The sequence below is a fragment of the Mobula birostris genome, chromosome 11 (genome assembly GCF_030028105.1).
Source record: "Mobula birostris isolate sMobBir1 chromosome 11, sMobBir1.hap1, whole genome shotgun sequence".
Classification (NCBI taxonomy): domain Eukaryota; kingdom Metazoa; phylum Chordata; class Chondrichthyes; order Myliobatiformes; family Myliobatidae; genus Mobula; species Mobula birostris.
Genome location: NC_092380.1, coordinates 61069172 through 61088167, shown reverse-complemented (window position 1 = coordinate 61088167; position 18996 = coordinate 61069172). Strand labels below are relative to the sequence as shown.

Below are 18996 nucleotides of genomic sequence, written 5' to 3'. Positions count from 1 at the left end.
GTAACAATAAAAGCAAAGAACAGCAGTCAGAACCAATGGTAGTCCATAGACATGAAGCCCAGCTCAGATGGAGCAGGACTACAGCCTCAGCCTCATTTCATCACACAGCACAGTAAACATCATGAAGCCCACAGGCAGGAAGCAGGACTACAGCCTCGGATTCAGTTCATCACAGAGCTGAGCAAAACATCATGAAGCCCAGAGCAGCCAGAGCAGACTCACAGCCTCAGCTTCACTGCTGCAGAGAATGGAGTAAACTTTGTGGAGCTGCAAGCAAAACTGGCTCAATCCTTGCCTCTGGTCCTGACACCCAGCCATTTCAATCCATCCAGTACAGCATTTAGATTACCCACACATTGGGTCATCCTTTGCACTAGGATCAGGGCCCTGTCACATTGATACGCTCTGGGCATAGAGCTCGTCGCCATGTTCCAACCCATACCCAACCTTTCCTAAGCCGGGCGCTTAACTCAATCAGATCTAGCTCTCAGTTTAGGTGGATGGGCTCCGAAACTCCTCCACTCTGACTTTTCTCTGCTTCGCACATCCCAACTCCGTCACAACCATTTCTCAACCTCGCTCTGACCATTTCTCCTCAAACATGTCTCAACCTCGCTCTGACTTTGCATCGCACCTGCATGTCTCGGCCCTCGAGCCAGCCTTGCCTTGCCTTCGCTTGCCTCTTCATTGTTTGTGGTGATTGTTTACCACAACTTGCACAGGAAAAGTATTATTAATAAAGTGATTGGTTGGAGTTCTTGCTTTATGAACCATCAGTAAACTGTCACTCATCTTCAGTAGTGCCATCTTCAACTGCTTTTTCATATGAAAGCCAATGTCTTAACCTATTAAATTACATAGATCCTCGGAATTGTTGCAGCCAAACAATGAAAAAAAAATCAAGTGATGAAAAGAATTTTAAAATAGTAATGTTATTTTCCCTATTTCCCTACTGTCATTGTCCTCAATTGAGAAGAAACTGGCTCAGATGATTCGTGCAATCCGCTGCAATTTTGCGCTCAGCGATTGGAATCCATGAGTGTTGGTGCACAGATAGGATATCTGAGACATCTACTGTACACCCTTGATTCATGTACAGCACCATAAATTCATAGGCACATGATAGAAAATTTCAACTATTCCACTTGGACTTGGAGTTGCCAGTCTTCTCTTCCAAGATCCCAAACCAGCGAATACAGAGAATTAGTATAATTTTATTGCTTTTGTGCTCTGTACCTCTTCCCAAATTATCCAGGATTCCCTATTGCTTCTTGACAACTTTCCTAACCTCTTCTACCACTTTCTGCTCTGTGCATATTCTCCTCTGGTTCTACACCCACTTTGGTACCGTACTTTTTCAATTAATTAATTCTATTAATTATGTATTAATACATAAATTTTGCAGCTGCCTTTAATTCCTCTTTTTCCCCAGTTTAAATCTTGAATTTTTAACTTTTATTTCTTGGATCTTAGAGGGAAATATCCTTTAAGAAGTGGAAAGCAGCCTTTTGAATCCAGCAATGGAAAGGGAAAAACTTTGAAAGAAAAATCGGAAGATATGCCTATCTGGGCTGAGCGTTTGGAACGTGCGTTGATGGCTCTCGACAACAAAATAGACAATAACACTTCTGAGTTGAAGTCATTCCGACAGAGTTTTCAGGCTATTGAAGAAAATATTATTTCCTTGAATACTGAGTTCAAAGAATCGAAACGTCAGATTGTGGATATTTCAACCCGCTTGGAACAGGCTCAACGTAAAATTGTTGATTTAGAGACGAAATCTCGTCGGAATACTATATGAATTATCAGACTCGAGAAAGGTTCTGAGAGTGGGAATTTATTGGACTATTTTGCCAATTTGTTTCAATTTTTGTTTCCAGATATTCTACCTCAATCTCCCGATATTGAAAGAGCTCATAGAATTTTCATGTGGAATCCTTAGACCTCAGGTAAACCTCACCCTATTTTGGTCAACTTTCTTCACTTTAAAGTTAAAGACCAAATTATAAAATGTGCAAGGTAACAGAGAGTTCTTAAATTTAACGGTTCTGAGATCCGCTTTTACGAAGATTATCCACGGGAAATTATGGAACGGCGGATCAAATTTGTCCCAGTGATGAAAACTGCTTATGAAAAGGGACTTTTTCCATCGCTTTGCTATCCAGCAAGATTAAAATTATTTCCTAAAAATTCTACACCTTGTGTGTTTTCAGATTCCCAAGCAGCATTGGACTTTGTTAACTCTATCGTGGAGTCGGCTGACGCCTGAAGGATATTTGGGTTGCTGAATAATTTTCTGAAAGAAAATAGGCTCTGAAGATTTTTGATATGCTGAAAACTTCCTTTGACTGATGAACTATTTAAAGAAGAGGTGAACTTCTTGGTTTGACTAATGAATGACTTTTTTGAAATCTGTTTGGTATATGGAGTGAACTAACACAGTGGACAGATTATTAACTGGTTTAATTATCTGCTTCTTTCTTCATTTTATTAATTAAATGACAGCTTTCATAGATTATATAGACTCTTTCTTATACAGTGAGGAGTGTTTAGAATAGATAATTAGCTTTAGTTTTAAGCTAAAGTAATAATGGTGTCTTTTTCTTGTTTGAGAATGTACTGTTTAGGTTTAAATAGCGTTGTTTTGACACCTTTGGAGATGGTTTTTGCATTCCTAGTTTATTTTCAATGATTACCTATAAACATCTTTTTTCTGTTTCTCTGCTGAGCTTTCTTATCTTAGGGTCACATGATTTCTTTGTAAAGGGGAGGGGGGAGTTGGGAGAAAAACTTTTAAATCACTATTTATATTGAACCACATGCGCAGTTCTGCCTTTCTTTCTTGCTTTGGGGAGGCATTCCGGCTTTTTCCTTCTTTTTTGCCGGATTTCTACCTTTTGGGATGGGGGGAGGATTTGGGGGTTTTTTTTTTGCATTTTTGGGTTTATTATAGGATTTCTTTTCAGGTTTTTTCCCACTCTGGAGCTCCAGAGCATGCATGTTTTCTATATGGTTATATTCATCACCACCATCTTTGATTAGCCCACGATGGTATGCGTGTTTTTTTGTGTTTAAAACAATATTCTATGGTTAATAAACAGATAAACGTTATTAGTTGGAACGTACGTGGCTGGAATCACCCTATTAAGTGAAAGAAGACTTTTAAAATTATTAACCGATTCCAGCCCGATATAATTTTTGTTCAAGAAACACATATCAGAATGGGCGATCAAAATAGATTTTTTAAAACGTGGAAGGGTCTTCAATATCATGCTACTTGTCAAAATAAAACAAAGAGAGTATCTATTTTTATTAAAGCTAATATTTCATTTATCCAAGAAGATATTGTCTCAGATATCAATGGTAGATTTTTAATTATTAAAGGATCAATCTGTAATAGAAAAATAGTCTTGGTTAGAAACATAGAAACATAGAAAATAGGTGCAGGAGTAGGCCATTTGGCCCTTTGAGCCTGCACCGCCATTCAGTATGATCATGGCTGATCATCCAACTCAGAACCCTGTACCTGCCTTCTCTCCATACCCCTTGATCCCTTTAGCCACAAGGGCCATATCTAACTCCTTCTTAAATAAAGAAACATAGGTTAATCTATATGGACCTAATGTAGATGATCCTTCTTTTTTTTAAAATGTATTTGGTTTATTACCAGACTTAAATGAATATATGCTGCTGATTGGAGGTGACTTCAACTGTTGTTTAAACTCTTTGATTGACAAGAGTTCAACCAATCAGCAGCTCCCGAGTGGTTCAGCATCACTTATTAATTCCTTTTTAATTGATTATGGTTTGATAGAAATCTGGAGAAATCTACATCTTAATGATAGAGATTATTCTTTTTTATTCACATGTCCATAAAAAATACTCGCGAATTGATTATTTTATAGCTGATTTCCGATTTTTGTCCGAAGTCCAGAAATGTGAATATGATGCTATTGCTGTCTCGGATCATGCACCTTTAAGCTTAACTTTTGAATTGAATGATGTTAGCAATGTAAACTTGCCTTGGTGTTTTCCAGAAAACTTATTACAAAGTTTGGACTTTTTCAAATTTATAGAGATTCAAATAAAAGATTTTTTTTCTTTTTTATAATACAGAAGATATGTCGAAATTGACTATATGGGATACATTTAAAACGTACTTGCAAGGTCAGATAATCTCCTATTTGGCTAAGCTTAAGAAACAGACAAAAATAGAGTTAGATAGGATTTCAAAACAAATTAAAGACTTGGATAACACTTATGCAGTTTCTCCTAATATTGACTTATTTAAACAAAGGGTTGAACTTCAATCACAATATAATGTATTATTAACTTATCCTATTGAAAGAAATTTGCTTAAATTAAAAAGTCAATTTTATGTGTTTGGAGATAAAAAGTAATAAGCTACTAGCATCCCAACTAAAAGCAGTTAGAGCTAAAAGACAAATTTTTAAAATTCATAAGGGAGATGGTAGTTTAGCTTGTAACTATGAAGATATTAATAAAATTTTTCAAGACTATTACAGTGAACTTTATAAATCTCAGTTTCCAGCTGATCCTTCTAAAATGAATGCCTTTCTACAAAAGATTGATTTTCCTAGAATATCTGTTGAAGATCAACAAATTCTTGATACTCCTTTTACTGAAAGAGAAATTCAGAAAGCATTTTTTCAATGCAATCTGGTAAAGCTCCTGGACTAGATGGTTTTTCAATAGGATTTTATAAAAAATTTGAAAATTTGCTTACTAATTATATGTTGGAAATGTTTAAAGATTTTTTTTGTTAGGAGAGTTACCTTCTACATTTTATGAAGCTTCTATTTCTTTAATTCTTAAGATAAAGATCCTATGGATTGTGCTTCATATAGGCCCATCTCATTATTAAATGTAGATGCCAATATTCTTTCAAAAATAATGACTAATCGGTTGGAGAACATACTAGCTAAAATTATTTCTCAGGACCAAACAGGTTTTATAAAAGGCCGTTATTCTTTTTCTAATACTCGAAGACTGTTAAATGTTATATACTCTTCCCCCTCGAAAACTCCCCAATGTGTTGTTTCTCTTGATGCTGAAAAGGCATTTGATAGAGATAAATGGAAATATTTATTTAACGTTTTAGAGAAATTTAGCTTTGGTACTAATTTTAATAAGTGGATTAGAATGGCACATGACAGAAAATTTCAACTATTCCACTTGGACTTGGAGTTGCCAGTCTTCTCTTCCAAGATCCCAGATCAGTGAATACAGAGAATCAGCATAATTTTGTTGCTTTTGTACTCTGTACCTCTTCCCAAATTATCCAGGATTCTCTATCCCTTTTTGATCACTTTCCTAACCGCTTCTACCACTTTCTGCTCTGTGCATATTCTCCTCTGGTTCTGTACCCACTTTGGTACTGCACTTTTTCAATTAATTTTGTCATTTTTGCTCTCCCTACTAGAATGCTTAACATATTACTTTGTGCAATATTGCATAATTTCATTCAACAGCACACATGCCTACAAACACAGTTTTAAATTCAAAATCATACAACTACTTTTCACTTTACCTTATTTCATTAATGGGTTGTTTCTTAAATAAGCATCTCCACTTCGCCCATTCACATCGCAACTTGCCTCCTTTCTTAGGATTATTTTGCTATGTAAAACAAAAACAAACCAGAATCTCAAAAGATTACTCAAATTACTGAGGATTAACAACATCTTTTGCAAATTCCTATCTTCCCTGCTAAAAATTTGCATGACTGGGCTCTTCTATCATGCAGCAGTTACATACTGCAACACTTTTAATGTGACAAATATATCTAGGGCCTTCTCCAGAAACGTGAAAACACATGCTGAACATAAATAGAATGGAAATAACTCGAAAATGGGTTGATATTTGGTTTGAGTTGTTCTCCGATCTCGGCAATCCATTTGAAACATTTCGTCACCATACAAGGAGAAATCATCTGTGCACTGTTCACTTGTGGTGTGTCCTCCGAATGCTTGGCTCTTATGTACTTATCAATTACTTGATTGGTCATCATTACTGAAACTCAACTGTGACGTAGGGAGGGGGTCTTGTCGCTAATTGGCTGTGTGCCGAACTCTATGCATTGCCTGGAATTTTGATCACATTGGCTTATAAATCGGATTGAGGTCTACATGTCTGTTTATAGAATTGTTGGCAGAAAACTGTGCTTCTAGGAATTCTCTAGTATGTTGTGTGTTTGCTTGCGCCATGATTTTCATTGATGCCCTGTCGAATTTGTGCCCCACTCGAACTTCATGGATAGAGACTAGGAAGAGTTGGTCATGCCACTTAACGGCCAGATGATGCTCATGCATCCTTGTGGGTAGTTTTCTCCCGGCTGGCTGACGTAATATTTGCTGCAGTCCCACACTGGATTTTGTAGACGATATTGGTCTTATCCAATTGTTTGGTTTGTTCTTTAGGTCTGTAGAGTACTCTCCTCAATATACAGTAGCTGATGGTTTACGCACAACCAAAATTCTATGTTTTTGCAGCAGTTGGGCCGTCTTTCCCGAGATATTTCAAATGTATGGAAGGACAACCTGCTTGATTGATTCTTGGTTGGTCTGTTGTCGACCTCATAGGCATCTTTGTATGAAACTACATGGGTATCCGTTTCGTGCAAATACTTTGAAGAGATGTTTCTCCTCTTCATCCTTTAGTTCTGCCATGCTGCAGTATGAGGGGTGATTGATAAGTTCGTGGCCTAAGGTAGGAGTCAATTTTAGAAAACCTAGCACATTTATTTTTCCTGCATTTACACACTTAGTTCAGCGATCATGGAGCATATGGATCCCTTCTTTGTAGAAGTCGGCCTCTTGGACCTCCAGAAAGTGGTCCACAGTAGGGTGATTGATAAGTTCGTGGCCTAAGGTAGACGGAGATGAGTTATTAACTTCAAACTTTCTGCATAATCACTCAAAGAGTTGAACTGCACGTGCATGTAACGAGAGCTGAATAACTCATTTCCTTCTACCTTAGGCCATGAACTTATCAATCACCCCTGTTGTGGACCACTTTCTGGGGGTCCAAGACACCGACTTCTACAAAGAAGGGATCTGTATGCTCCACGACCGCTGGACTAAGTGTGTAAATGTAGGAGGGGACTGTGTTGAAAAATAAATGTGCTAGGTTTTCTAAAATTGACTCCTTCTACCTTAGGCCATGAACTTATCAATCACCCTTCGTATGTCTCTGCTCTTCGGAACAAAGTTTTTATACAGTTCTTCTTGTGTACATTTGGAAGTTTCCACTTATCATAAGAGAACACATACAGATCAAATCCTAACCTATCACAGTAACAAGTGAGCAGCACACAGATGATGTCTCCTGGTATGCTGATGAAATGTTTGTAAATGAATTGCCAAGATTGGAGAACAACTCAACCCAACCAAATAGAATGATATTACTTAGCACAAAGTCTTGTGAGTAAATTTTTGAGGAACTTACAGTGTGCCAAAAGGCAGCAAAGTATACAGCTGGAATTGAAGAATTGGGTGGAGGTTAAAGATAGTTCACTGTTTCAACACTGAACAGACAGCAGAAGGAAGGGTAATGAAAATGGGTGTTGATATAAATGGTGCACAAAGTCACAGGAAGCAGATACACAAACCAAGCATAATGAAAACATTATAAACAAGGTTGAATTCGATGCAACTAGACCGGATGACACCATTAAGTGGCGACTCTGCGAGCAGCTCTGATGGAAATTAACAAATATTTCTGTTTAGGACTATTACCACTGAAATTCACAATCACAGCTGTGGGTACTTCAGTACGCAACATTTTAAAATTATTTTAAAAATCTATCGATCCTCAAAATCAGTGGACCCTAAATGGAAGGCTTAGGATGCAAGTGCAGTTCTCCTTTAAGAAAGAGGAAGTGGGTAAGGCATGCCGGGCTGCAGGTGTGATTGAAATACTGAGGCCTTAGATCCCTCTCCCCCCCCCCCCGCCCCCCATTGCTAACTATCTTGCTGGCGAATGTACAGTCTCTGGAAAATAAAATTGAAGACCTCAGAGCAAGATTGCAGTACCAGAGGGACATTAGGGACTGCTCTGTCCTTTGCTTCATAAAAACATGGCTCACCCCTGCCATTTTGGTTGCCGCACTGCATCGCGAGGGCTTCAGTCTCCACCAAAAAGACAGGACAGTTGAGTCTTTTAAAGGTAGATTTTGCTTTATGATTAACTGACCACAGTGCTCAGATGTGTCAGTTCTTCTCAATCCTGCTCATCTGACCTGGAATATCTGGCAGTCAAGTGTCATCCATTTTATCTGCTAAGGGTGTTTTCTACCATTATCCTGGTCGGGTGTATATTTCATTCCAAGACAACATCAGGCAGGCACTGGAGGAGCCAAACACCATGATCAGCAATCACAAAACAGCATATCCTTATGTCATCCCTATCATTGTGGGGGATTTTAACCAACCCAGCTTGGAGAAGTCTCTGAACAGCTACCGCCAACATATTACCTGTGGATCAGTGGAGCCAACACACTTGACCACTGTTATACTTTCATCAAGAACACTTACCATGCCATCTCATGTGTACACTTTGGAAACTTCGATCATCTGGCTGTACTTCAACTACAAGCATATAAGCCAAGACTAAAGACTGCAACACCTGAGGTAAGGATCAAGAAGTAATGGTCAAGCGAGGTGGAGGAGCACTTACAGGACTGCTTTGAGTCAGTGGACTGGACAATATTCAGGGATTAATCTTTGATTGCCACTGACTTCATCAAGACCTGTGTGGATGAGTGGGTGTCTTTGAGAACACAATGGACATACCCAAGTTAAAAGCTGTGGATGACCCAGGAGGAGATTCAGAGTCTGCTGAGGGCTAGATCTGTGGCATTCAAGACAGGTGATCTAGAACTATATACTAAATCCAGATAGGACCTATGAAAGGATATTTTAAGAGTGAAAAACAATTCTGATTGAAGTTAGAGATGGAATCAGATGCACGACAGTTCTGGCAGGGTTTGCTGAATATTACTTCCTACAAGGCGAGACCCAACATCATGGTTGGCTGTGATGCTTCATCTCCAGATGAGCTAAATGCCTTTTATGCAAACTTTGAAAGGAAAAGTAAAACTACACATGTGTGAATCCTATAGCATCTGGTGACCCTGTGATTTCAGTCTCACAGGCCAAAGTCAGAGCTTCTTTCAAGAGGGTGAACCCTTACAAGGCGTCAGGCCCTGATGATGTATGTAGCTGGTAGGGCATCGAAAACCTGTGCCTAGCAACTGGCAGGGGTGTTCAAGGACGTCTTCAGTTTCTCACTGCTGCAGTTGGAGGTCCTCACCTACTTCAAAAAGGGTGACAAACATACCGCAGACCAAGAAGAACAGAGTGGCTGCCTTATTGCCTACTGCCCAGTTGCCCTCACATCTACTAAGATGAAATGCTTTGAGAGGTTAGTCATGGCCAAATCAACTCCTGCCTAAGCCAAGACCTGAATCCACTGCAACAATTTGACTATCACCACAACAGGTCTACAGCAGACTTGGACTTGAATCACTTGGATCATCTGGACAGTAGCAATACCTATGTCAGGCTGCTGTTTATTGCTCAATGTTCAACATCATGCCCTCTGTACTAATCAACGAGCTCCAAAACTGGGCCTCTGTACCTCCTTCTACAACGACACCCTTGACTTCCACACTGGGATTCCATAGTCAATACGGATCAAAAATAACATCACCTCTTTGCTGACAATCAACAATGGCACACCTCAAGGATGGTGCTTAGCCCACAACTCTACTCTCTCTACACCCATGACTGTGTGGTTAGGCACAGCTCAAACGCCATCTATAAATTTGTTGATGACAATTATTGTTGGAAGAATTTCAGATGATGATGAGGAGGCAAACAGGAGTGAGATAGATCAACTAGTTGCAACAACAATGTTGCACTCAGCATGAGTAAGACCAAGGAATTAAATGCAGACTTCAAGAAAGGGAAGTCAAGGGAACATACACCAGTCTATATTGAGGGATCAGAAGTGGAAAGGATGAGCAGTTTCAAGTTCCTTGGTGTTAACATCTCTGAAGAGCTATCCAGACGGAATTACAAAGAAGGCATGACAACAGCTATGTTCCATTAGGCACTTGAGGAGACTTAGTATGTCACCAAAGCCTCTTGCAAATTTCGACAGATGTACTGTGGAGAGCATTCTAACTGGTTACATCACCGCCTGCGAAGGAGGGACCATTGCACAAGATCAGAAAAAGCCGCAGAAAGTTATACACTTGGACAGCCCCATCTTGGGCAGTAGCCTCGTCAGCATCGAAGACACCCTCAAAAGGTGATGCCTCAGAAAGATGGCATCCATTGTTAAAGACCCCCATCACTCAGGACATGCCCTCTTATTGCTGCCTTCAAGGAGGAGGTACAGGAGCCTGAAGACACACACTCAATGTTTCAAGAACATCTTCTTTCCCTTCGTTATCAGATTTCTGAATGGGCAATGAACCCAGGTACACTACATCACTACTTTTTTGCTCTCTTTTTTGTACCACTTATTTAATTTAATTTTTAATATACATTTCTTATTGTAATTTATAGTTTTATTATTATGTATTGCAATGTACTGCTGCTGCAAAACAATGAATTTCACAACATACTATACCTATATACCAGCGATGGTAAATCTGATTCGAATTCTGATTCTGATTCAATTTTGTATCATGACCCTTTATGTTTGCCAAGATTTTAAGTAATACAGAACTGGAACTCTGGAGTTGGTCTGCCTAACTTGTTAAAAATAAAAATTGAAAAGGAGAAAGATACAATTAAGTAGATAAGTTAAGTATTTGAGTTATGGAAGATCTTGGACTATTCACATATAGATTAGAAGGGAAGGACTATGGATGAAGGAGATGGGAGATTTGGTTTGATCTTGAAAATATTGTTATCTGTTTGCTGCACAGTAGTTGTAAAATATTCCTGCAAAAAGGAAGGCATTTCTTAAATTAGTTGAAGTTAACAGCAAACAGTAAAGCTAGTGTACATTCTCAGACTCAGGTATGCGCAGGAGTTCAGTGAGTGGGGAAGGAACATCTTAAAATATATTATGCGCCTTTATTTATGGTCCTTGCATGATCAATAATAATGGCTGGAATAGAGGGACACCTGTCCTACGTATACCACCTACACTCACCATTATTTGGAACAATAACTGGTGGTAGAACTTTGACAGCTATAAAAGCAGAGACTTTATCAATATTTAAATATCTCTTAATTAAAACATAACATATAAATAAATAGATCAAAAAATAAATTATTTGAAGTTAAAAACATGAAGTGTCAGAATATAATCTCAAACAAGGAACTTACCATGGCATTTGCCTCTTACATCTTAGCATACATTTTTGATTGAAATCAGAGGATCTCAAATCCTCACTGGTATGGGTTTCAAGAGACAATTGTATGGGTTTCAAGAGACAATTCTCAAGTATGATGCCGAAGAATCCCAACAAACTAGCCATCGCCACTGGATTCCAAAGTGGCCTCCAACTGCAGGGTAAGCTGATGAATTTGGAATTTGTCTTCCAAATCCATCTCTGAGTCACAGACTTGCAGGAAATATTTCATAACAATGAGGTGAAGTCCAGTGCTTACTCAGTTTCAATGCCTAAAACCTAGCAGGTCAGTTCAAAACCACTAGCAAGATCTAGCCTTTGTGTAATTGAGACTAAGTGCAGCCAGTCTAATTGGCATAGTTTGTTGCATTTGTTGTCTTCTGACAGGTACATGCGACCCTCATTAATCTCTAGCAACATTTTTAAAAGCAGAGTTCATAATGAAAATTCTTTGTGCTTAACTTAAGATCTTTTGTAATTTTTGATACATGAATGTGGACTTCCAATATACACATGAATCCAAGTACATTTTTGAAAAAGCTTTTTAAGCTTGGAAACTGAAGAGCTAACATTAGTGAACTTTGCTTGCATGCCCTATATTGAGGGTTATACGGACATGGATTGGAATCTAAAAGGTCTCCGGTTAAACAAAACTGAAATGTTCCCAAATATAGATTGGCCTAGCCTATGCAAACTCAGTGCAAAGGACTGCTAACTCAATACTTTTGATCTGAAGGTAGATAACAAGTATCAATGTTTTTTTCAATTCCCTTTGTATTTTCCATAGATTTGCTGGTTTTCTTCAGTAGTCTCCATATTCCTCTACTAATTTTCAACTACAATTTTCATATATTAATTAATTAATCACTGATAAGGCCAAATTTTATTACTAAGCCTTCATTTACCTTGAGATGCTAGTGTTCAGCCCCTTTCTTGAAATATCACAGTTCATTTGGTGAGCTGCTTCTACGTGGGTGTTGCATAGAATAAATCAACATTCTTTCATTATAACTGGGTTCAAAGATTTAGATCCAGTGATGATGAAGGAATGCTGATTTACTTCTGTCCGTATGATTTGAGATTTGGAGAAGAAACTGCAGATGTGGTGCTACCTGTCTTGATGACAAAGATCAAATATCTTGGAAGTGCTCTCTAAGCAGCCTAGGTGTGTAACTAGACACTTTGTAGATGGTATGTGTTGTGTATTTAATATTTTTGTAATATTTGTCATCTTGTGTGTGTGTGTATATATGTGTTGATGTAGCATTCTTGTTCATTTAAATGATTCATTATGAGTTATCTGTATAAATACCTGAATTGTATTTGTCATGACGCTACCACGTGATACATACCAGCCTCACTTAAAATTATACCCACATTCCTGGACTCCTGCGTCTTCCTTTGAATTAGTTTAATGTTTTGAAGCTACGAAACATAACATTGGCAATAAGGTATTTTTAAAACGAACCCAATACGACTATTGACTCGTTAAAGCACAGCGAGAGACAGTTGAGTTGAAAGCAACGCAGCACGTGCTCTTCAGAAAGGAGGACATGATCGAGTTTTTTTATAAGGCAGAAAATGGAAGAATTCACAGGTTCATAAAGAGTGAGCACCAGGTGATAATAATCATAAATAAAAGCAGAAATGGCTAGCTACGTAGTAAAAATTGTCATGTTTGATTACACAAAAGATAATTGGAATACCTATGCTAAGCTAAACCAACAATATTTTGAAGCAAATGAAATAGCTAATGAGAAATGAGTGCTTTGGGTTTAAAGGCATACAGTTTGTTTTGAAGTTTAACTGCTCCAACCAAACCAGCAGAAATGCAGGAATATTTAAACCTATGCCATTGTTGATTGCAGAACACTTTAGGTTTCAGAAATGGAATCAAAAAGAAGGGAAATCTATTTCAGCGTAAGTGATTGAACTGAAGAGATTGTCTGTGCATTGTCAGTTTGGTAATGGGCTTAATGACGCACTGAGAAAGTTTAGTTTGTGGAATGTTACCAAAAAAAATTCAAAAATGGCTCCTAACTGAAGCACAACTCACTTTCAAATGGACAGATGAAAAAGTGTTTCAATGGGAACTGCAGACAGAGGCACAATTAAGTTGCACAAAAATGTAGTGTCTAAACAGAAACCGGCCTGGCCAAACAAATTATGTTACCATTGTGGCAGGGGCTCATGTACACCAGAATAATGCAACTTTAAAGGCAAAACTTCCAGATAATGCAACAAAATAGAACACAAACAAAAAGCATGCTGCACAGAAGAGATAAAAAGTCAAGTTACATTTCAAAAAAGAGCACAAATCTGCATGCTGTTGATGATAAATCTGATAATAATGAGAGTGACACAGGACTGCGTAGCCTTGAGATTTGGAAAGGCATCTGTTAGTCTTGCGAGACCATGGATCTGCACCTGGAAAGTCTTCATTCTCCAGGGCGCAGGCCTGGGCAAGGTTGTATGGAAGACCGGCAGTTGCCCATGCTGCAAGTCTCCCCTCTCCACAACACCGATGTTGTCCAAGGGAAGGGCAAGGGCCGATACAGCTTGGCACCAGTGTCATCGCAGAGCACTGTGCGGTTAAGTGCCTTGCTCAAGGACACAACACGCTGCCTCGACTGGGGCTCGAACTAGCGACCTTCAGTCGAATGCCTTAACCACCTGGCCATGTGCCCACACCCTTGAGATTTACAATGTGAAAATTAACAACAGACAAGCAATATGGCTAATGCCAGAAGTGAATGGCAAATTAATTAAAACATAATTAGACACTGGTTCAGCTGTTCCAGTTATTCCACAAGATGAGTTTGAGTGGCATTTCAAAGATACCAAACTGAAGCCTGTGGATATCCAACTAAGAACTTATACTGGAGAAAAGATGACTCCTGTGAAAATGATATTCATACCTGTGAAATACAACAACTAACAAGCCACCTTAAGCATGTATGTGGTAAAATAAAATAGGACCAGCACTGTGTGGGCATGACTGGTTGTGACAACTACAAGTTGATCGGAGATCTATCCACAATTTGCATACCACATCCCCTACAATGAGCCATTTGTAAGCAAATTAAGAAAAGTTCTAAATGATGCCACAAATGCCTCCATGCTATAAACCATGAACTGTTGCCCAACAGTGGAAAAACAGGTGTCGGTACCAATCCCTGTGCCTCTAATTGGAAAGCATATTGGACAAAGGGAGGACCACGCTGCTCAAAAGAAGCGTGAAAGTAACTAAAGCAGTGTTCCGGCTACAACAGTTTTTGTAGGCAGTGTGTCTGAGAAAAATTCTGATATATTAATCAAGTTAATACTTACAAAATGTGACTTGGTTTTACACTGGAAAAGAGTTCAAGCAGCTTCAGGAAAATTCAGCTTTTGTGAGTATAAAGAACCGGAATCCACTCTGCATGTATTCAGGTTATTGCCTGAACTTCAAGTGGAAGAGAAAAAGCTGCTTGTACAAGTAGATACAAAAACCAAAGCCCAGCTGGATGAATGGATGGCAAAGAAGAAAATAGTCATCAGCGATGCGAAAGCAGAGAATTTGACAGATGATGTTGTGGATGCAGAAGCCAAGAGGAGAGATCCAATCATAAAGGGAGTAATAGAAGGATTAATAAGAGAATTATCCAATGAACTGAATGCCCCTTCTCAAGGACAAGATGCTCAAACCAGAAGCTGAGGGAAGGTCCAGAACTGTCAGAACTACTTCCTGCAGCCTCAGTGATAACTCCTACAAACACCATGGAGGAGGCCCCAGAACCTGCGATTGTTTCACAGCCACTAGTCTCACCTGCCAAGCAGAGTGATCCCCCTTTCACAAAAACAACGTTCTTCTCCTGCTGAAGTGTCTGAATCCAACTGGAAAATTTTAATGGGCATTTTGGAAGGGGAACTTCAGCTACAACCTGCCACATAGTGTTCACGTCCTAAAAGGACAAAAATGCCCAGGTCTTGTAAAGCTCCATTTAAATCTTTTGGCTTCCAGTTATTGAACAATTTGTATGTTGCTCAGAGATCAATCCAGTTGTTCAAGACGTTTGATTTTCTGAGTTGTTTCCTGTTACATTGATAGTGCAAGCACACTTCCAGATCCCAATCTGACCAAGTTACAAAAGTGCAGTGTTTTGTGTAAGGAGCACACTGCTGAGATCCATCCCACAAGAATAAGGAATCCTCCACAGCGATTAAATGGGACAATTCAGAATTTACTCTGCTGTAGATGTCTGTATATGGTAGTTGTACTATATAGGATACTGTGTATATAGTTGACATGCATTCTCTAATGAGTTGATGTTTATAGCTAATGTTACGTACCCCGTAACTGGGTTGCCAAACCAGCAGAAATGGACCACTCAGTTGGAGTCTGGATTACTGGAACTAAGAAAGTTTTACTAAAGAAATAAGCAACACAGTACTCTAATAGTAAGGATAGAAATGCAACAGGTTAGCAATGAATAAACACACATGTACACAGAACTAGGATAATAGGGTCAATCAAGCTCTATCGCAGTCTAGGGGTAAAATGATTAGTCTCAAGTGACAGAGTTCAGTTTAATTCAGTTCGCAGTAGTCGCCGTCGTGTCGTTGGGGAGAGAGAGAGAGAGCGAATGCTGATATTCAAATCGGATTCAACAGACCTTTGATATTCCTCGCAGTTAGCTTTCGGGTGAGCCCTTTGTAATGTCTTCTGAGGTCACCGACTGTGACCCCTCCATTTCAGATACGATCGTTCTTCTGCGGTGAACCCAGCACCCAGGCAAGGGCGGACACACACACCAGGTTCCCGCCAATCCATACCTTTCCACCCTGTGCGTCTATGGCTGGTCCCGCGACCAGACCTCCCAAATACTCCCACCAACTAGTTGGGGGGGGGCACACTGCTTTCAGGGTCTCGTTACCTCGTGGAGTCGTGTGTGTTGTCTTAGCGAACCTGTCCCTTTTTATCCCCCTGCTGGGGTATCGCCTGTCCATCACACTTCAAACAGCTCAGGGTTCAAAAGGAGCCGGTCTTGACAATACTCAGACCGGTGTCTCCTTCCGTTAAACTCTCTTATCTCTTCATTAACATTTCCAAATGCTGCTCCATTGTCTTACTTACCTCTCTCTCCTGAAGACAGGTGGCAGATCAACTGTTGATCCCAGGGTTCAAAAGGAGCCAGTCTTGACAATATTCAGACTAATTAGGAAGGAGTGTTGTGTATTTAATATTTAATAATACTTGAGTAATCTTGTATATATAAATCGGTTGATTAAGCAGTCTTGTCTGTTTAAATAATTCATTAGGAGTTAAAAATACGTGAATTGCATACATCACACTTCTACATGATAAGTGTGTGCCTTGCTTAAAGTAAGCACAAAGTTAGACCTGCATTCTCGGACTCCTATGTCTTGCTTTGAATTAGTTTAATGCTTTGAAATTACAAATCGTAACAGTATGTACTGCACTTTTTGTATTCTGATGCAGAGGGAATGAATGCTTAAGGTTATAGATAGGGTACCATTCAAGTGGATAGCTTGTTATGGATTTTGTCGAGTGATGTTGGAGCTGTACTCATCTAGTGCAATGGAAAAGTATTTCATTCCACTGCTGACTTGTGGAAAAGCTCAGGGTGTGAGGAATTTAGTCAGTCACAATAATCTCTGACACTCCCTTGTAGCCATGATTTTTTTATCTGTCAGATCTAGTTGTATTTTTGGTCAAAGGTGAACCCCTCCACTCAAAATATTGATCAGTAGAGACTCAATGATTACAGAGCCATTGGATGTCAAGAGTAGGTGATTAGACTCTCTCATGTTATAGATCACAATTGCCTCTTGTTATTGTGGTGCAAATGTTTGTTGCTACCTATCAACCCTTGCCTGAATGTTGACTTGGACCTGCTTGTTGAGGAGTTACATGGCAATTGAACATTGTACAATCATCAGTGTACATACGGGAACATAATTATCTTGTCAGTCCTGAATAATGTATAAATTAGTGAAAACTTTCAGGTAATAGATTAATTATCTGACTATAATTCCTAGTATATATTTTATCACAGAGCTTTTACCTGGGCTCAATTTGTATATACATCTGTTCATTTTGAATGGTTCCTTCCACCAGGTTTGAGTTTGGACCCTGCAATATGATTTGATTGTTCTATCCCATATATTTACTTACTTACTGCCCATTATGCTGCTGGCATTTAGGGCAGCAATGAAGGTCCGCGATCTTTGTCTGTCCTTGCCCATCTTCTCTATTGTGCTCTAGGTGTGGTTCAGGGTCCTCATTTCCATCTCTACAGCATGGTGCTAAGTTGTACTTGCTCCCCCGCATTTTCCCCGCCCTTCAGGAGTCCAGTGAAGTGCTGTCTCGATGATGGAGTTGGCCTCTCTTCTCATCACGTACCACATCCATCTCCAACATTTCCTCATGATGATTGTGGCCATGTCCTCTTTGTGACACTGACGGCTGTAGATGTTTCTTAGACAGAAAATGCGAAGGATCTTCCGGAGGCTCATGGTGTCGAATGGTGACAGCTCGGCAAGGTCATTCTCTGTCATGTGCCAGCATTCTGACCCATACAAGAGTGTGGGCAGAACACAACTCTGGTACAGCTTCACCTATACACTATGCTTGTCATTGATCTGAAGATGCTTCTAGCTTTGCTAAGTCTGCATTGGATGTCATCCTTGGCCCCACCATCCTGCCAAAATGATGCTACCCAGGTAGGTGAACCTGCCATATGGCTTGACGGGAGGAGTAGAGTCTCCATTGAGGTAATAGATTAATTATCTTACTATAATGCTTGATATATATTTTGTCACAGAGCATTTACCTGTGCCTTGACGGAAGGAGCAGGCTCTACATTGAGGGTCATAGTCTATATCTTGTTCTTGCTGACTCTGATTCCAGCTTGTCCACCAAAGGTACATAGGCATTGAGTTTTCTCTTGCATGTGCTAGAGCATATGTGATAGTAACGCGAGGTCCCACATAGCAGTCTATAAAAGTAGACTTATCATCTTTACAGTATGGGGCTTTATCATGGAAGAAGTCTTGCTGATAAAACAAATGAAGATAATTGGCCTAAGGACACTGATCTAAAGAACCCCTGCTGTGATGATTGGCCTTCAACACTGAGATTCATCCTGCTTCGTGAAAGGTGCTGTTGAATGTTAATCCTTAGATGCCCATTAACATAGATTTTACTTGAACATAAGAACATAAGAAGTAGGAGCAGGAGTAGGCCATCCGGCCCATCGAGCCTGCCCCGCCATTCAATAAGATCATGGTTGATCTGTCCGTAAATTCAGCTCCATCTACCTGCCTTTTCCCCATAACCCTTAATTCCCCTACTATGTAAAAATCTATCTAACTGTATCGTAAATCTGGTGGGAGGAGAAGATGGCGGCGTGACGCAGTTCACAGTGGCCACTCTGGTGGCGATTTCTGTTATCTGTCAAGTAGGGTGCCGTGCACTATCCTGATTTGATGGAGACAGACGTGAGAGCATGGAGGAACATCTGGAGAAACTTCTGCAATGCCTTCTTCACTGCCGCTGCTACTGTGTGATCCAGAATCTCCAGAGGAGAAGGCCCTGAGTC

The 18996-nt window shown here is 39.6% G+C and overlaps 1 protein-coding gene across 3 annotated transcripts in view; it reads right to left on the bottom strand.

Annotated features, from left to right (window-relative positions):
* Positions 1-18996, bottom strand: part of ano9b (anoctamin 9b) — a 159640-nt gene that overhangs the window by 82078 nt on the left and 58566 nt on the right. For all 3 annotated transcript variants that reach the window (XR_011887860.1, XM_072273127.1, XM_072273128.1), the window contains exon 7: positions 5552-5640. Coding sequence is in view for 2 of the 3 variants with exons in the window: in XM_072273127.1 (XP_072129228.1) it covers positions 5552-5640 (89 nt within the window). In the remaining variant the exon portion in view is untranslated. The remainder of the gene's footprint in view (positions 1-5551; positions 5641-18996) is intronic.